General features: G+C 36.3%; 1 protein-coding gene across 2 annotated transcripts; it reads right to left on the bottom strand.

Moving 5' to 3' along the window:
• Positions 1 to 3,387: 3,387 nt before the first annotated feature.
• Positions 3,388 to 11,644, bottom strand: LOC104092502 (3beta-hydroxysteroid-dehydrogenase/decarboxylase). Of its 2 annotated transcripts, none has more exons than XM_009598112.4 (12): positions 11,239 to 11,644; positions 10,743 to 10,832; positions 10,513 to 10,646; positions 10,197 to 10,367; positions 9,706 to 9,822; positions 9,540 to 9,619; positions 8,374 to 8,569; positions 7,426 to 7,544; positions 6,577 to 6,756; positions 4,832 to 4,988; positions 4,021 to 4,087; positions 3,388 to 3,944 (listed from the first exon to the last, which is right to left on the bottom strand). In XM_009598112.4, the coding sequence occupies exons 1-12, from the start codon at positions 11,480 to 11,482 to the stop codon at positions 3,742 to 3,744; spliced, it is 1,758 nt and encodes a 585-aa protein (XP_009596407.1). In that variant the 5' UTR covers positions 11,483 to 11,644; the 3' UTR covers positions 3,388 to 3,741. The 2 variants fall into 2 exon arrangements, with proteins under 2 accessions (XP_009596407.1, XP_009596408.1); XM_009598113.4 differs by having other exon boundaries at positions 6,577 to 6,751; positions 7,430 to 7,544; positions 11,239 to 11,643.
• Between the last annotated feature and the right edge of the window lie 1,242 nt (positions 11,645 to 12,886).

Raw genomic sequence — 12,886 nt, 5'->3', positions numbered from 1 at the left:
ACAATTTATTCTTGCAATACTCTTCCTCAGAAATGACAATGTACAACTTCAACATACGAGTATGTAAGAACTCGAATCACACTGGATATATTTATAAAGCAAAGTATTAGTTAAAGTATCCACTTATGGGCATGAATTGAGTACAAAGGCTTTTAGGCAATTCTATTTTCGAAATTATTTTTAAATAGTTGAGTCGAGACTCATTTCATATTCTTTATCGCATCCTCTCAAATCATTTGCACTACAAGCCACAATCATAACTTAAATTCTTGGCACGTTGGCCACATTCTATAACCCCTAATTCACTTATTTCACTTCCAACCATCTTTATAGATTATCAACAATAAGACATTTTCAATCAAGACTTTAGGTACACATATGAACAATTAAGAGTCTTAAGAATATTGAGATTTTCTCACACAATTTGGCATACTAGCTTTCATTTGAAATACGATTCAAAGCCATAACATTTTAATACGCAACCCATACTTTGAAACTCACAGGAACATTATGGAATTCGATTCTAAGAGAGAAAGTTTAGCCAACATACCTCAATGGAGCTTCCTTAAACTCTAAATGTTCCAGAATTCTTAGCAACTTCAATCTATTTTAGAAATATAACAAATTGAACCAAAATTAGGAAGATGCTCATGGTTCTAACTCATTTGAGTATTTTATCAAACACTAGGTGTGCATTAAGGTTTCAAGGTCCTTTTATGGAGGATTCCTTCATCCTACAACCCATTCTTTACCATTTTTAACTCAACAATCTTCCTACACCATTTGCTAACACATGCATGTAAGATGGACAACTCCCATGGCCAAAAATTATCTTACTAATTACCCAATTCTAGACAAATTCGAAATTGAGGGTTAGGGTGTAGAATTTTACCTCTAGGATGAAGACCTAGTAAGTTTCCCTTCTTAATCTTCCAAAATTTGAGCAAGAATTGAAGAACAATTATTGAGGAACACCTTCTCACTCTAGGGCACTCTCTCTCACTCTAAAATGTCAGATTTTAGCTCAAAGATGGCCCAAAGCGTGTACTTAACGAAGTAAGGTAGGGTTTTAAAAATCCAAAAATGGATCTCCGGAACAAGGTCGGCGATCGCATAATCGATATGCGGACCACATATCGGCCTCATAATCGAGTGCCAAAACTGGAAAGGAACTAATCAGGTCTGCGGTCACTATATTAGTTACACGAATAAATGTTCCGAACAAACTCTATATTAGTTATTACAAGTTGTACATTAAAGGACATTGTGGCACCCACCGCCTTCAAATCCTAGATCCGCATCTGCTGGTACTAAGGGTATTTTTTCCGGTACCCTTCCATTTCCCACACCCCTACCCCCAATCCGGATCGGTTCGATGCGGTACAGACTGTTATCGGTACGGGTAATACCCTCCTCTATTCTATTATTTTATATGTAATCTTTAGCAAAAACACTCAAAAAAGAGCCTCGAAAATTTAAAAATTCCATAAAAATAAGCATTTCTCTTAATCTCAAATCTTTTAGTTTTTTTTTCAAAATCAAAAGGCTCGAGTCTTGATAGGAATTTTGGGGTGAGATCAACTTTAATTTTTATAAAAAAAATTTTAGTATAATATAAAATTTGTGCTATTCTATGATTGCTAAATACAATTTAAATCTCTTTACTATTAAATTATGATAAATATTTCGCAAGAGTGGGTTGTTCTAGTGGTGAGCACCCTCCACTTCCAACCAAGAGGTTGTGAGTTCGAGTCATCCCAAGAGCAAGGTGGGGAGTTCTTGAAGGGAGGGAGCCGAGGGTCTATTGGAAACAGTCTCTCTACCTCAGGGTAGGGGTAAAGTCTGCGTACACACTACCCTCCCCAGACCCCACTAGTGAAATTATACTGAGTTGTTGTTGTTGTAAGCATTGCCTAGAAAACACGTGAGATTTATGATTTTATTTTTTTGGGATCTTGTAGTTTATCTAATTATGCATTTACTTATGGGGTATAATTTATCTATTGAATATATTTTTTTGTTTTTCTTATTCTGATTGGTGGAAATCCTTTACTGAAGATGTTATTTTACTTGAACAAATTTATTTTTAGCATACAAAAAGATGTAGTTCCCAAGTGAAAATATTAATTTTATTTATATTGTTAGTAATAAAGGTGTGATGCCTTCATTACAATACTAATTACATTTGCTTCTTGATGTCTGAAATGTAATTTTTATATTACAACATACTCAGTGAAATCTCACAAGTAGGGACTAGGAAAGAGATGTAATTTTCATATTTGCAAATAAAAAATACCGATTAAATTGTCCGAATAAACTAAAAAAAATGAACCGAACAAACGTTCTGAATTAGTTATTACAAGTTGTACATTAAAGGACATTGTGACACCCACCACCTTCAAATTCTAGATCCGCATCTCCTAGTACTAAGGGTATTTTTTCCGGTACCCTCCCATTACCCTCACCCCTACCCCCAATCCGGATCGGTACGGTGCGGTATCGGTACTGACCGGTATCGGTACGGGTAATACCCTCCCTAAGCCCTACTAACGGCTATACGAAATGCACCTGGTGTGCGAATCATCAACCAACAAAAGCATCAATAAAAATTACTCCAAATAGCATTAAAAGTTCCATAAGGCCAACGTTGAAGAATCCAGTGATCGATGGGTTGTTAGTGGGAATTTTCTTTGAAAAGAAAAAAGAGACAAAAAGGGGAGAGTTAACATACAACAGCTGTAGCTTGACTGAACTTTAGATAGTTGGTTTTGTTACATCACTCATGATCCTATAAACGGTCCTTGGGATCGGAAACCTAAAAAAGCCAAGTATTAAGCATTATGCCATCACAGCTGGGGCATCTATGTTTAACTCTTAAATTAACCATCTTTAAGCTGAGCTTTCCACTATCTTAAAGAATTAAAATTATAATTAAAACTACAAACACAAAACAAAGAAAAGAACATACTTAAGGAGTTTAAAATAGTTTGCAACCACTTTTCACCCCAAATGCTTCTAGCATGAACATGATGCAAATGAACGGATCGCCAAGAAATATCGGTTTACCTGCCACTTTCTGTGTACCCACCGGAAGTTGTAAATTCTTTAAACTCCCTAATTTCTATTATTTTTGGAAGGAGAAAAAAGTGGTTAAAGAGCAAATAACCTGTCGAGGCAGATGGGGAAATAGAGGAACATATAATCTGCCCAGGTGGAAGTGGGAAGGGGGGGTTTTCACTGTCACCATCCTCTCTGAAACTGGTTCGTTCGAAAGACGCACACCTTACCCCTTTCCATATGACGGCATGTTTCTCTAAAATCACACTGATCATTGTTTCTTCAGGTATAACACAATTAGGAGGTTGTAATACACACAACAGCAAGAACTTGGCAAGCATAAGCACAATTTATATCCAAGCAACTGATCCGCTATGCTGTCATCATTTGGAATCTATTACAGTCAAAATGAGCAAACTCTGTTCTCAATGTAGGGGGATGTCTTCATTCTTTTCTTTTTAACTTCCCAATTTTTTTCCGTAGCCCCAGTACAAGGGTATGGGAATGAGGGGGTGAGGGAGTTTAGTTTCTCGACAAGATATAGATCAACGATCCTTTCCATATTGAGTTAACAAACTTCTGGTACAAGAGGTCACGCATCCAAAATAAGGAAAGCGAACCAGGCAGATATACACCTCTCCCTCTGTCTATTGTTAGGACTGAGTAAAGCACTAGGATACCTTCTCATTGCTGAATCTTCAATCTAGAAGAGCAGATCCCTCGAGACATTTCTGAATCAGAATGGATCAATGCCAAAGGCAAGGGTAAGCTCCTCATCAGCAAAGTAAAGGCACCTTTTGATATGCTGAATATTACATTTGCTGTACTATCAATTTCATCCTCGTACTGCTCGTAAATGAGGAATGAAGTGAATGCCAGAGCTAGTGCTGCATTGGTTCGAATCATGTCAAATAAACTAATGGGCTTTACTGCACCATTAAGCGTGAAAATGTTAACACATACCTATACCAAGTGCAAAAGTCAAGCAATCTGCAATGATCAACTTCACAAAATACAGGGGTACGGCGGCCTGCAGAAAATAAGAAAAAATTTGGTGTAACAACCTAAACCATAGAGTCAAGGACTGACTAAAAATGCTATTTGCTGTCTGACCCATTTGACAACCATTGTAACTAAATGTTAATTCTGATTAATCATCAAATAGATGAGGTCCATATCTATTTCAAAATCAGATTCTTTTATCACCACATTATCTGTCCGTGCATCTCCTTTCTAAAGGCAACTGTTTCACCCTTCTTGCTATTTCATCTGCTAAACCTATTGCCTATTATTCGTTTCTTTGGCACTCATTCAATAGCTTAAATTCATTTGCTTTTTCCCCTCCCAGTTCTAATTACTTACACAAAGTGCAACATAACATCCAGGAATGATCAAAGCCAGCTAATTCAGTTAATTTACCTGTCAGCATAGCTGATAGGTCGCACATAATGGTAAAAAACCTGGGTGTCCTTTTTTTTCGAAGTTTTGGAAAAAGTGATTTTTTGACCTGTTTTTACCAAAAGAGGCTTTTTTCTGAAGATTTCCAAATCGTTCAAAAACTAGCTTTTGAAGTTTCAGAAAGATTTGAAAAATAGAGTTTGGAAATCTTCCAAAAAAGGTTGGCCTTTTTTTTTTTTCAAAAACAGCTCAAACACTTTCTGGGAAACTCAAAAACTGAGTTGGAAAACTTCAGACAAACGCCACCTATCATCTCTAACTCAATTCAGAATGAGCAAAAAGAAGGGAATGAAGAACACGAACTCAAAGCACACACCTTCAAAAATATAGACCAATCTTCTCCTTGAGCTAGTAAACTTGCTAAATGACTCATTCTGTTCCACGTATATGCTAAGTTGTAAAAGCAATTTCTCATATCCACTTCAGAGATCTCAAAGAAAGACCATGATATCCTGGGAACTGCAATGCCATATCTGCATCAAAGACATCATTATTGGGGAATACAAGCAAAATTCCATGCAAAAAAAAAATATTGAAATCCTAATAGAATAGCGGCAAGCAGAAAAGTTCATTAAGAAATAATGTTGTCAATCATCAAAAGCTCCCAATCAGAAATAGATTATTTAAACAATGAGATTTTACAAATAGAGGAAAACATAGATCATCACGCAATAAAAGCTACAAAGAGAGAGAGGGCCTATACTGGCAAATACGTTCCCATTGAACTTTCACATATTATTCCTTGTAGCTGATTGAGTTGAACGGACATAACAAAGCTGGAGAAGCCTTAAAAGGAAAGAAGTTGGACCAGTAGATAAAAGAAATGCTAAAGGGTTTGTGTTCCGGTTCACTCTACAGCAGTGTTGTAAAAAGCGAGTGCTTCCTCGCTTAAAGCGAGAAGCGAAGCGAGGCGAGGCATCCGGCGCTTCTCTTAACTGAAGCGTAGCTTATTTACAAAAGCATTCGCTTCTCCTGAAAAAGCGAGAAGCGATGAAGCGATGCGAAGCGCAAGAAGCGAGCGCTTCTCTTTATAACTGGGCTGTCAACGTATTTAATTAAAAAGGCTGTCTTTTTTTAAAAGACCATCGAGCCAGCAGCAACAGAGAACAACAGAAGCAACCTAGGGTTCAAGTTTTCTACACTTTTCAACTTCAAGATCATCAAGTTTGGTCCCCAGGTATGTGATTTCTTCTTCCTCCTCCTCCTCCTCTTCCTTCTTCTTCTTCTTCTTTTTCTTTTTCTTTTTCTTTCACTGTTTCAGTGTCCAAATAGCAGCGAAATGCTGGCAAATTTTTTTTTTCCCCTTCAGTTCTGCTTTCTCATTCTTCTTCTTCATTTTCTTGCATTGTTTCAGTGATAAAAATGCTGAAATGCTGCCCATTTTTTCGTTTCAGTTATAATGCCCTTTTTCGTAGTTGATGAAGAAGAAGAAGAAGTTGAAGAAGATGACGAGCAATATAATAACGATGGTGGAATACGAGAATTGACAATCTTGTAGAAGAATAGGATGCTCATTTTGTGCTTTAATTGATGCTACTCTTTAGTTTTTACATTGAAGTATTGAACATTTGCTTACAGTTACATGTGTTGTCTCTGCAGTATTTATTTTAATTTTTTTTAAAAATTCCGCTTCACTTCAAAAAAGCGAGCGCTTCGCTTCTCGCTTTAAGCAAAAAGGGGATTGTTGCTTTCCTCGCTTCACGCTCTTCACAACACTGCTCTACAACAGGATGAAACATAATCAATCAGTTCTTTTCACTTTTTCTTTTACTTCACGTGGGAGGTGTTCAGGGAAGCAGACTTTAGTTGCATATATATCTAAAACGTCGCTTTATGATACTATTATTTTTATAAGTTCCATGCATTAAGGTTCGCATTAGGGCTCACATGGCACGTTTTAAGAATATGCATTAATATCCAGTTGCCCCTAAAAACAAAACAGTATAACCAAATTTCATCTCCTTGAGAAAGATATCGCTGGACTTGTCTTGCCAAACATTTCTTTTAAGACAGTCGTCTCTTTAAACCATTTAAACATAGTACATTCAGTGGCATGCTTACATTGTTGGTGGCAGAATGCTGTATCCCCAGAGAGCAGAAGCGATCATCAGTAGAAGCTGGGCAAGAGATGAAAGAAAACTCCTCCCGGACAGGAAGAACCAGTAATGGATGAAAACCAGCAAAAGGAAACAAGTAAATGTTCTCTGCTCATCTCTCCACAATAAAATTTCGGCAGCTGCACTAACATGATATAATATTAAAGGTAAGCAAGATGATGCAATGAAGAATTGTGATTTCATATCATCAATTTGGCAGATATAGAATAAAAGGTAGAAGTAGAATCAGACTGGCATCAAAGGAGCTTTACCAACAAGGCAACAACACCCACCCACCAAAAAAAGAGTATCAGTAACAACAATGATAATTGACCTATTAGAATCTTGAGGATATTCAAAATTTGCTAATAGATACTGAATTGATCTTGAGCTTCATTTGGGTCGCCAAGGAAGTTCCTGTAAGGTGCTAAAAACTGTACCCAGAAACCAATTCTACATATGCAAGCTCAAATTCAGTCTCAGAAGACCACCAGAATTGGGTCAAAACACCAAGTTCAGGCATAACTCTTGTGGTCAAACACAATACTTTTTTCCTAAGAAAAAGCGCTGGAAACTGGGCCTTCAAGAAAACCACGATAAGTCAGTTCTCTCTACCAGTTCAAGACAAAATAATAGAGGTGTTAGAGAGAAGACAAATGCCTAAAGGGTCAGATTTGGTATTTCCTCTTAAAGCACAGAATCCACTATCACAAGTTTTATTTGCAAGATCAATAGCTCATAAAAGTAAATGCTTAACTTGTGAAACTAGAAAACTGCAATTCTCCAAGGCAAGAAATGTCACAAAGAAACATACCAACCTTTTCTACCTCCTAGCAGTTTATGCACGTTTGATTCCTCATCAGTATCACTATCGCTTGACAAAGATGATTCCCTGGCTAAATGAAAGGACTTAGTGGTTAAAGCAACTCCTTCCTGTATCAGAGTTTCACGTCCATAATAAGCAATTGAGTCATGTCTATAAAAAATAGTATAAGATCTATAGCAAACTTCGCTTAAAACGAAGCTTCCCAAAATCTTAACCATATTCAGCACAGACCAACAACATTAGGCAACTTACGCACAACAAAATCAGCTTACCTATCAGCAAACTAGGGCAACTTAAAGAATAGTGAAACTTCTCAGAAGAGTACAGGAAACATCCAACATGGATCAAGTGTGATTAAAGCACAGGTATTTAATCAGAGAGATTCACAATGTATAAAGCATATCTTTATCAAAACATCAGGGATAACCTGACTTACCATAACAGGGAACTTTTCTGCATATCACTAGGAAACTAGGGCAACTAGGACGCTTGTATTCTGGAAAAAGGTACTTCATCTTCTCCTCTAAGCTTAAATAAGATGCCAGCAAGTAAGCTAAATTTCAATAGATCCATATACACGTGGCTATTTACTGCATTTACCATTCCGTCGATATAAAACATTTGCTAGTGAAATAATACTTCGTCATCCCAAAAAAAATGCATAGTTCGGAGAACAACAGTCAACTAATCTAATTCTCGGTGTGGATTCAGATATCCATTTCTTTTTTTTTTCTTTTTTTGAAAATAACATTTACACATTTGGAGAAGTACTACAAGATCAAAAATATTCAGAGTTAAACATAACTTTATTTTATTTGAAAATTCCATAATCGAAGAAACACAATTTGAGTGCCTGCTAAACAATTAGACACAGAGAGAGTAGTTGTTTAGGCATAATTCACAGCTAATGAGAAATAATTTGAGGAGCAGACGTACTTCAAGGGAAACAACAGGAGAATATCCAATATATTTCTGAGCTGCAAAGCAATTAAATCTCCTATGGCACAATGCTAATTCAATAATATCAAAAACTGGCACATTATCAGGATTCCAATTGCTCATCCTTGAAATTGTCCATTTCATGATCAAAGTACTATATTGGATAACCCTAGCAGGAATCTTGATCATGGACCTGCAATCAGAAAGCACCAATTCTCTTTCAGGAAGCCACATTGAAAAATCCATAATGGAAGGGAAGGAGCAAAGCTACAAAATCAAGCAAAGCAAAAATGTAAGAAAAGAATTAAAACAATAGACTATGACTAGCAAGAAAGTCACCAAATAGACAGCTTAACAAAAACATTTATCCAAGTACTAGCAGTATATGCAATAGGTAGTGATGAAGAAGGCAATACATGGGAACAGGGTAAGTGTTTCAAGAAAAATGGAGAAGAATAACGTGTAAAAAAAATGGACAAAAAAGAGAATTAAATGGAAATAGACTTCATTAGGACAAAACAGCTCGGTGATTTCTCCCCATTTGCCTAGCCTTGCCCAGCCTTGGTGGGCAGACCCTGTATTGGTGGGAAACGTAGGTACCCGAAGTCAAGGTGCACTCAAATTGACCCTACATCGCCATTATCACAAAGAGAGAGAGAGAGAGAGAGAGAGAGAGAGAGAGAGAGAGAGAGAGAGAGAGAGAGAGAGAGAGAGAGAGAAGATTGACTAAGTTACCCTTTTCATCAAAGGAAAATGAGACAATAAAATAAGACAACATCGTCAGAAAATTCTCTAGCCAAATAACTTGTACAGGGACTCTTCTTCATGCCAATCTTTACTCACGTAGCAACACAATTGCATTCTTCATATTGACCGGAGATGAAGATAATGACTGGACTAAAGTTTTGATAGCCTCCACAAAACGTAAAAATATTAAAAGATAACAAGAAAGAAAATTCACTAGCACTTGATGAACTTGTTTAAGCTAGGATGTCAATCATGATGGGAGATAGAGTTTTGCAATGAGTGGCAACCACAATACTCAGGACAGGAGAATTCACCTAATCTACACATATTTGGAAAAATCATTCAACAAATTTCATGTGTATGTGAGGGTCATCAAAAAAGATAGACGTACGAGAATAATTTGTCAGCTATCTTACCTTTGATATCCCAATCTCTCCATCACAAGAGATACAATATCCTTGAACTTCATTGGCTTGAGATTAGTGATGAAAAAGGCCTACAATACATGGCATCGCACTGTCTGTAAATAAATGAACCACCATCAAAAGGAAGCGCTGAATAAAGAGAACTCCAAATCTGTACCTTGCCACATATGTTACTTCCCCTAGAACGTAGAGCTTTTTCAGCACATATATGTGCATGGGCAACATTCTCCACATAGGTGAAGTCAGACATATTGTCACCAAGCCCTATAATAAACTGAAATGAGAATGTCTATTACTTATTCAAAAAGGATGTATACAAAGACTAAACACGGTTAAAAAATTCTAGATTAGAAAACTACGCCTACATGGCGACTAATTTTGTGAAGATAGAAAAGTCTATGATCTTTTTCCTCTTTTATTTGACATACATCCCAATGTGTCACCAGCAACAAAGAGTAGAGAAAGAAAAGTTCCTTAGAGATTTGAAGCATGGAACAAGTTTAGCAAGAATTTTGGTGGATGCTGATGCAACAACAGAGAGCTTAGGTCTAGTACATCACATTTACACAGGCTTAGCAAAAAAGAAGGAACATAACTGATTGATAATTTAACACAACAGGAAGTGCAAAGTAACAAAAGGCTTCCAACCTCGGCCCAGCCAGATTTTGCAACATTGACCAGCAAAGAGGAGAGATAATTGTCTTCAGGTCCAAAAACATAGCTAGGACGAAGTGCACAAGTAAGAAGTCCGTCAGCATCATTTGCAACTAAAACTAGAGCCTCTGCTTGAGCCTTGAGATCAGTTACCATGTTCACAAACTGCATCGAGCAAGCATCAAAATGAAGAGAAGAAACGAGGAACATTAGAAAGTAATGGCCCAAAAAACGTGGAAGAGGGTTGGCAAGAATGAGGCCTAACAAATTTCCAAATTCAAGTTAAACAAGCTGCTGATAAGAGACTTACTTTACTGGAATATGGTAAGGACTCATCCCCGCCATGTATATCCTGCCAGCTGTTCAAAACTACCTCAGCAGAACTGTTGTATACTAGCCTTTTGACTTTACACTCTTGACAAGCAGTAATGATATTCTTGGCACCTGAATGACATAACATTTCATTCACAATTAGGATGGTAAAGATTAATATAGCATAAGTGTGTAATGCACTTAAATGGCCTCTTGGTGAAAAATTACCTTGAACAACAATTGTGTAGCAAATATAGAAATCATGAGCATATGAATCCCTAGAATCCATGTAAAATACAACTGATGCGCCATCAATAACTGCATAGGAGAATATGATGTGGTAAAATTAAGCCCAACTTTATTATAGTGGAAAAACACAATTTTCCAGGAAGATACAGATAAAGGAAGAGACTCTAGAACCGGTTTAAACTAGAATAAGTAAAGTGAGATATATAGATAAAGACATGTCAAAGAATCAATCAAACGACATAAGCAGATTCTCTAGATGTATGTATAACAAACAAAAAAAAAGATATTATAACTTTTAGCCAGAAACTATTTACATCTCATAACAAAAAAGTGTATAAAATTGGTATAATTTTTGTATATAACATACAGAATATATATATATATACAAAAATATACAATTTTTATACATTTTTTCGGCTATTATTTTTAGCTATATAGTGTCATTTTTCCCAAAAAAAAACAGATATTCCTTGACCTTTCATAATATGAGATTTATGAAGAACATCGACATGGAAATAGGAAGCGCGGCCAGAAGAGAGGGCATGAGAAAGAAGGGACTCGGAGGGTTCAAGTTGAAGACTGGGCAAAGAATCGGCGATTCGGACGATCCAATTGCCGACTCGAAGAAGCCTATCCACAAGCCATTTCCCGACGAATCCTCGTCCCCCTAATACCACGCACGTCTCCAACTCCTTACCAACTTCCGCCACAATCGCCATTCCTTTCCCTCCTTTGCACCAAACCAAAAGGGATCCAGAAAGAAAGAGGGGTTTATCGAAGAGAGAAAATTACAAGTTTCATGCGGGGCCGATTCACGTAGCGGGTGGGGTAATGGCAACTAGTCCTGTATCGTTGCATCATTCGGGATTGGACTCGACTAGCGAAGATTTTACATATGCTTCAAGCCCCCCATGTATGGACCGTTAGTTAGCTATTTAATTTTTAATATTTTATAAAATAATATAATAACAGTAAATATTTATAAATATATAAAATTATATAAAAAATTGAAGAAAACTATATATGTGTGTGTGTGAATGCGCGCACGCTTTATCCCCACAAAAAACTAGTCAAATAATCTATTATACGCTATTTACAAGCAATATTTTAAAAGGCGGGATGTTTTACTTGATATGGGGCTAGGCGTAAGCCTGGAGGAAGGGGGTAAGCCCCATGGATCTTTAAAAATTTTAATTTATAAATTAATAAAATAACATAATAACACAAAAAAATATATAATATAAAATATAAATTAAAAGTTAAAAATTAAAAGAAAATTAAAGGAACTCATAGAAAAAAATATCTAGCATGATTCTTAAGTATAACTAATGCATACAAATCACGTATAACATCTTTAACTTTCAAATAATTAAAAACTTATAATTTCTTTAAAAATAATGATCAAACTCCACATTTTACCTTACTAAAAGTAAATAATTAATAAAATCTTATTAGTACGATAATTAAAATATTACTCCTTCATGAATAAATACAAATTAGTTTAAGATATCAAAATAAAAGTGTATAACAAGGAGGGACAAATGAACTAAGACACGACCAATAACAAGTGAAGATATAAATTCGCAATATTATGTCTCATTATTAGAGTTATGCTCAATCTTCATATTTCTACGATGAATAGAACTTTTATCATTAATTTGTTAAAGAATTTTGAAGGTCAACAATATTAATTAGGAAATTCGACATGTGATTTGCGTTAGAACTATTAGGCGAGCCCCGAGCGTTGGGCGTTAGGCGTGTTTAGGGCGCACGATCGGGCGCTTGGGGCGTAAGCCTCACAGAACTAAGCCCTATACATGAGCCCCAAGGCGTTTTGCAAGTGCCCCGCCCAAGGGCGAGCCCCGGGCGAGTCCCAGAAATGCCTTTTAAAACACTGCTAGTGAGTCATTTTGCACGAATAGGCTAATTTAAGGTCTGTGTATATATTTTGTTCCCGTTTAAAAAGAGAAAAAGATCTAATGCCTCATTTATTTTTATTAAGATTAAGACCATCTGAATACACATCTAAATATTAATATATGTATTAAGAATTAAGATTAAAATTATTTACTCGTAAAACGGTACAGTTAAATTTGTTACGTGGTTTATAGACAAGCGAAATG

Source organism: Nicotiana tomentosiformis, chromosome 6, assembly GCF_000390325.3.
Source record: "Nicotiana tomentosiformis chromosome 6, ASM39032v3, whole genome shotgun sequence".
NCBI classification, from domain to species: Eukaryota; Viridiplantae; Streptophyta; class Magnoliopsida; order Solanales; family Solanaceae; genus Nicotiana; species Nicotiana tomentosiformis.
This window is presented reverse-complemented; position numbering and strand designations above follow the sequence as displayed.

Coding starts and splice junctions, on each gene's coding strand:
- LOC104092502 (XM_009598112.4), bottom strand. CDS start 11,482: ATGGCGATTGTGGCGGAAGTTGGTAAGGAGTTGGAGACGTGCGTGGTA. Junction 9,823..10,196: donor CAAAATCTGGCTGGGCCGAG/GTTGGAAGCCTT, acceptor TTCTCATTTCAG/TTTATTATAGGGCTTGGTGA. Junction 4,088..4,831: donor ATTGGTCTATATTTTTGAAG/GTGTGTGCTTTG, acceptor TATTTTCTGCAG/GCCGCCGTACCCCTGTATTT.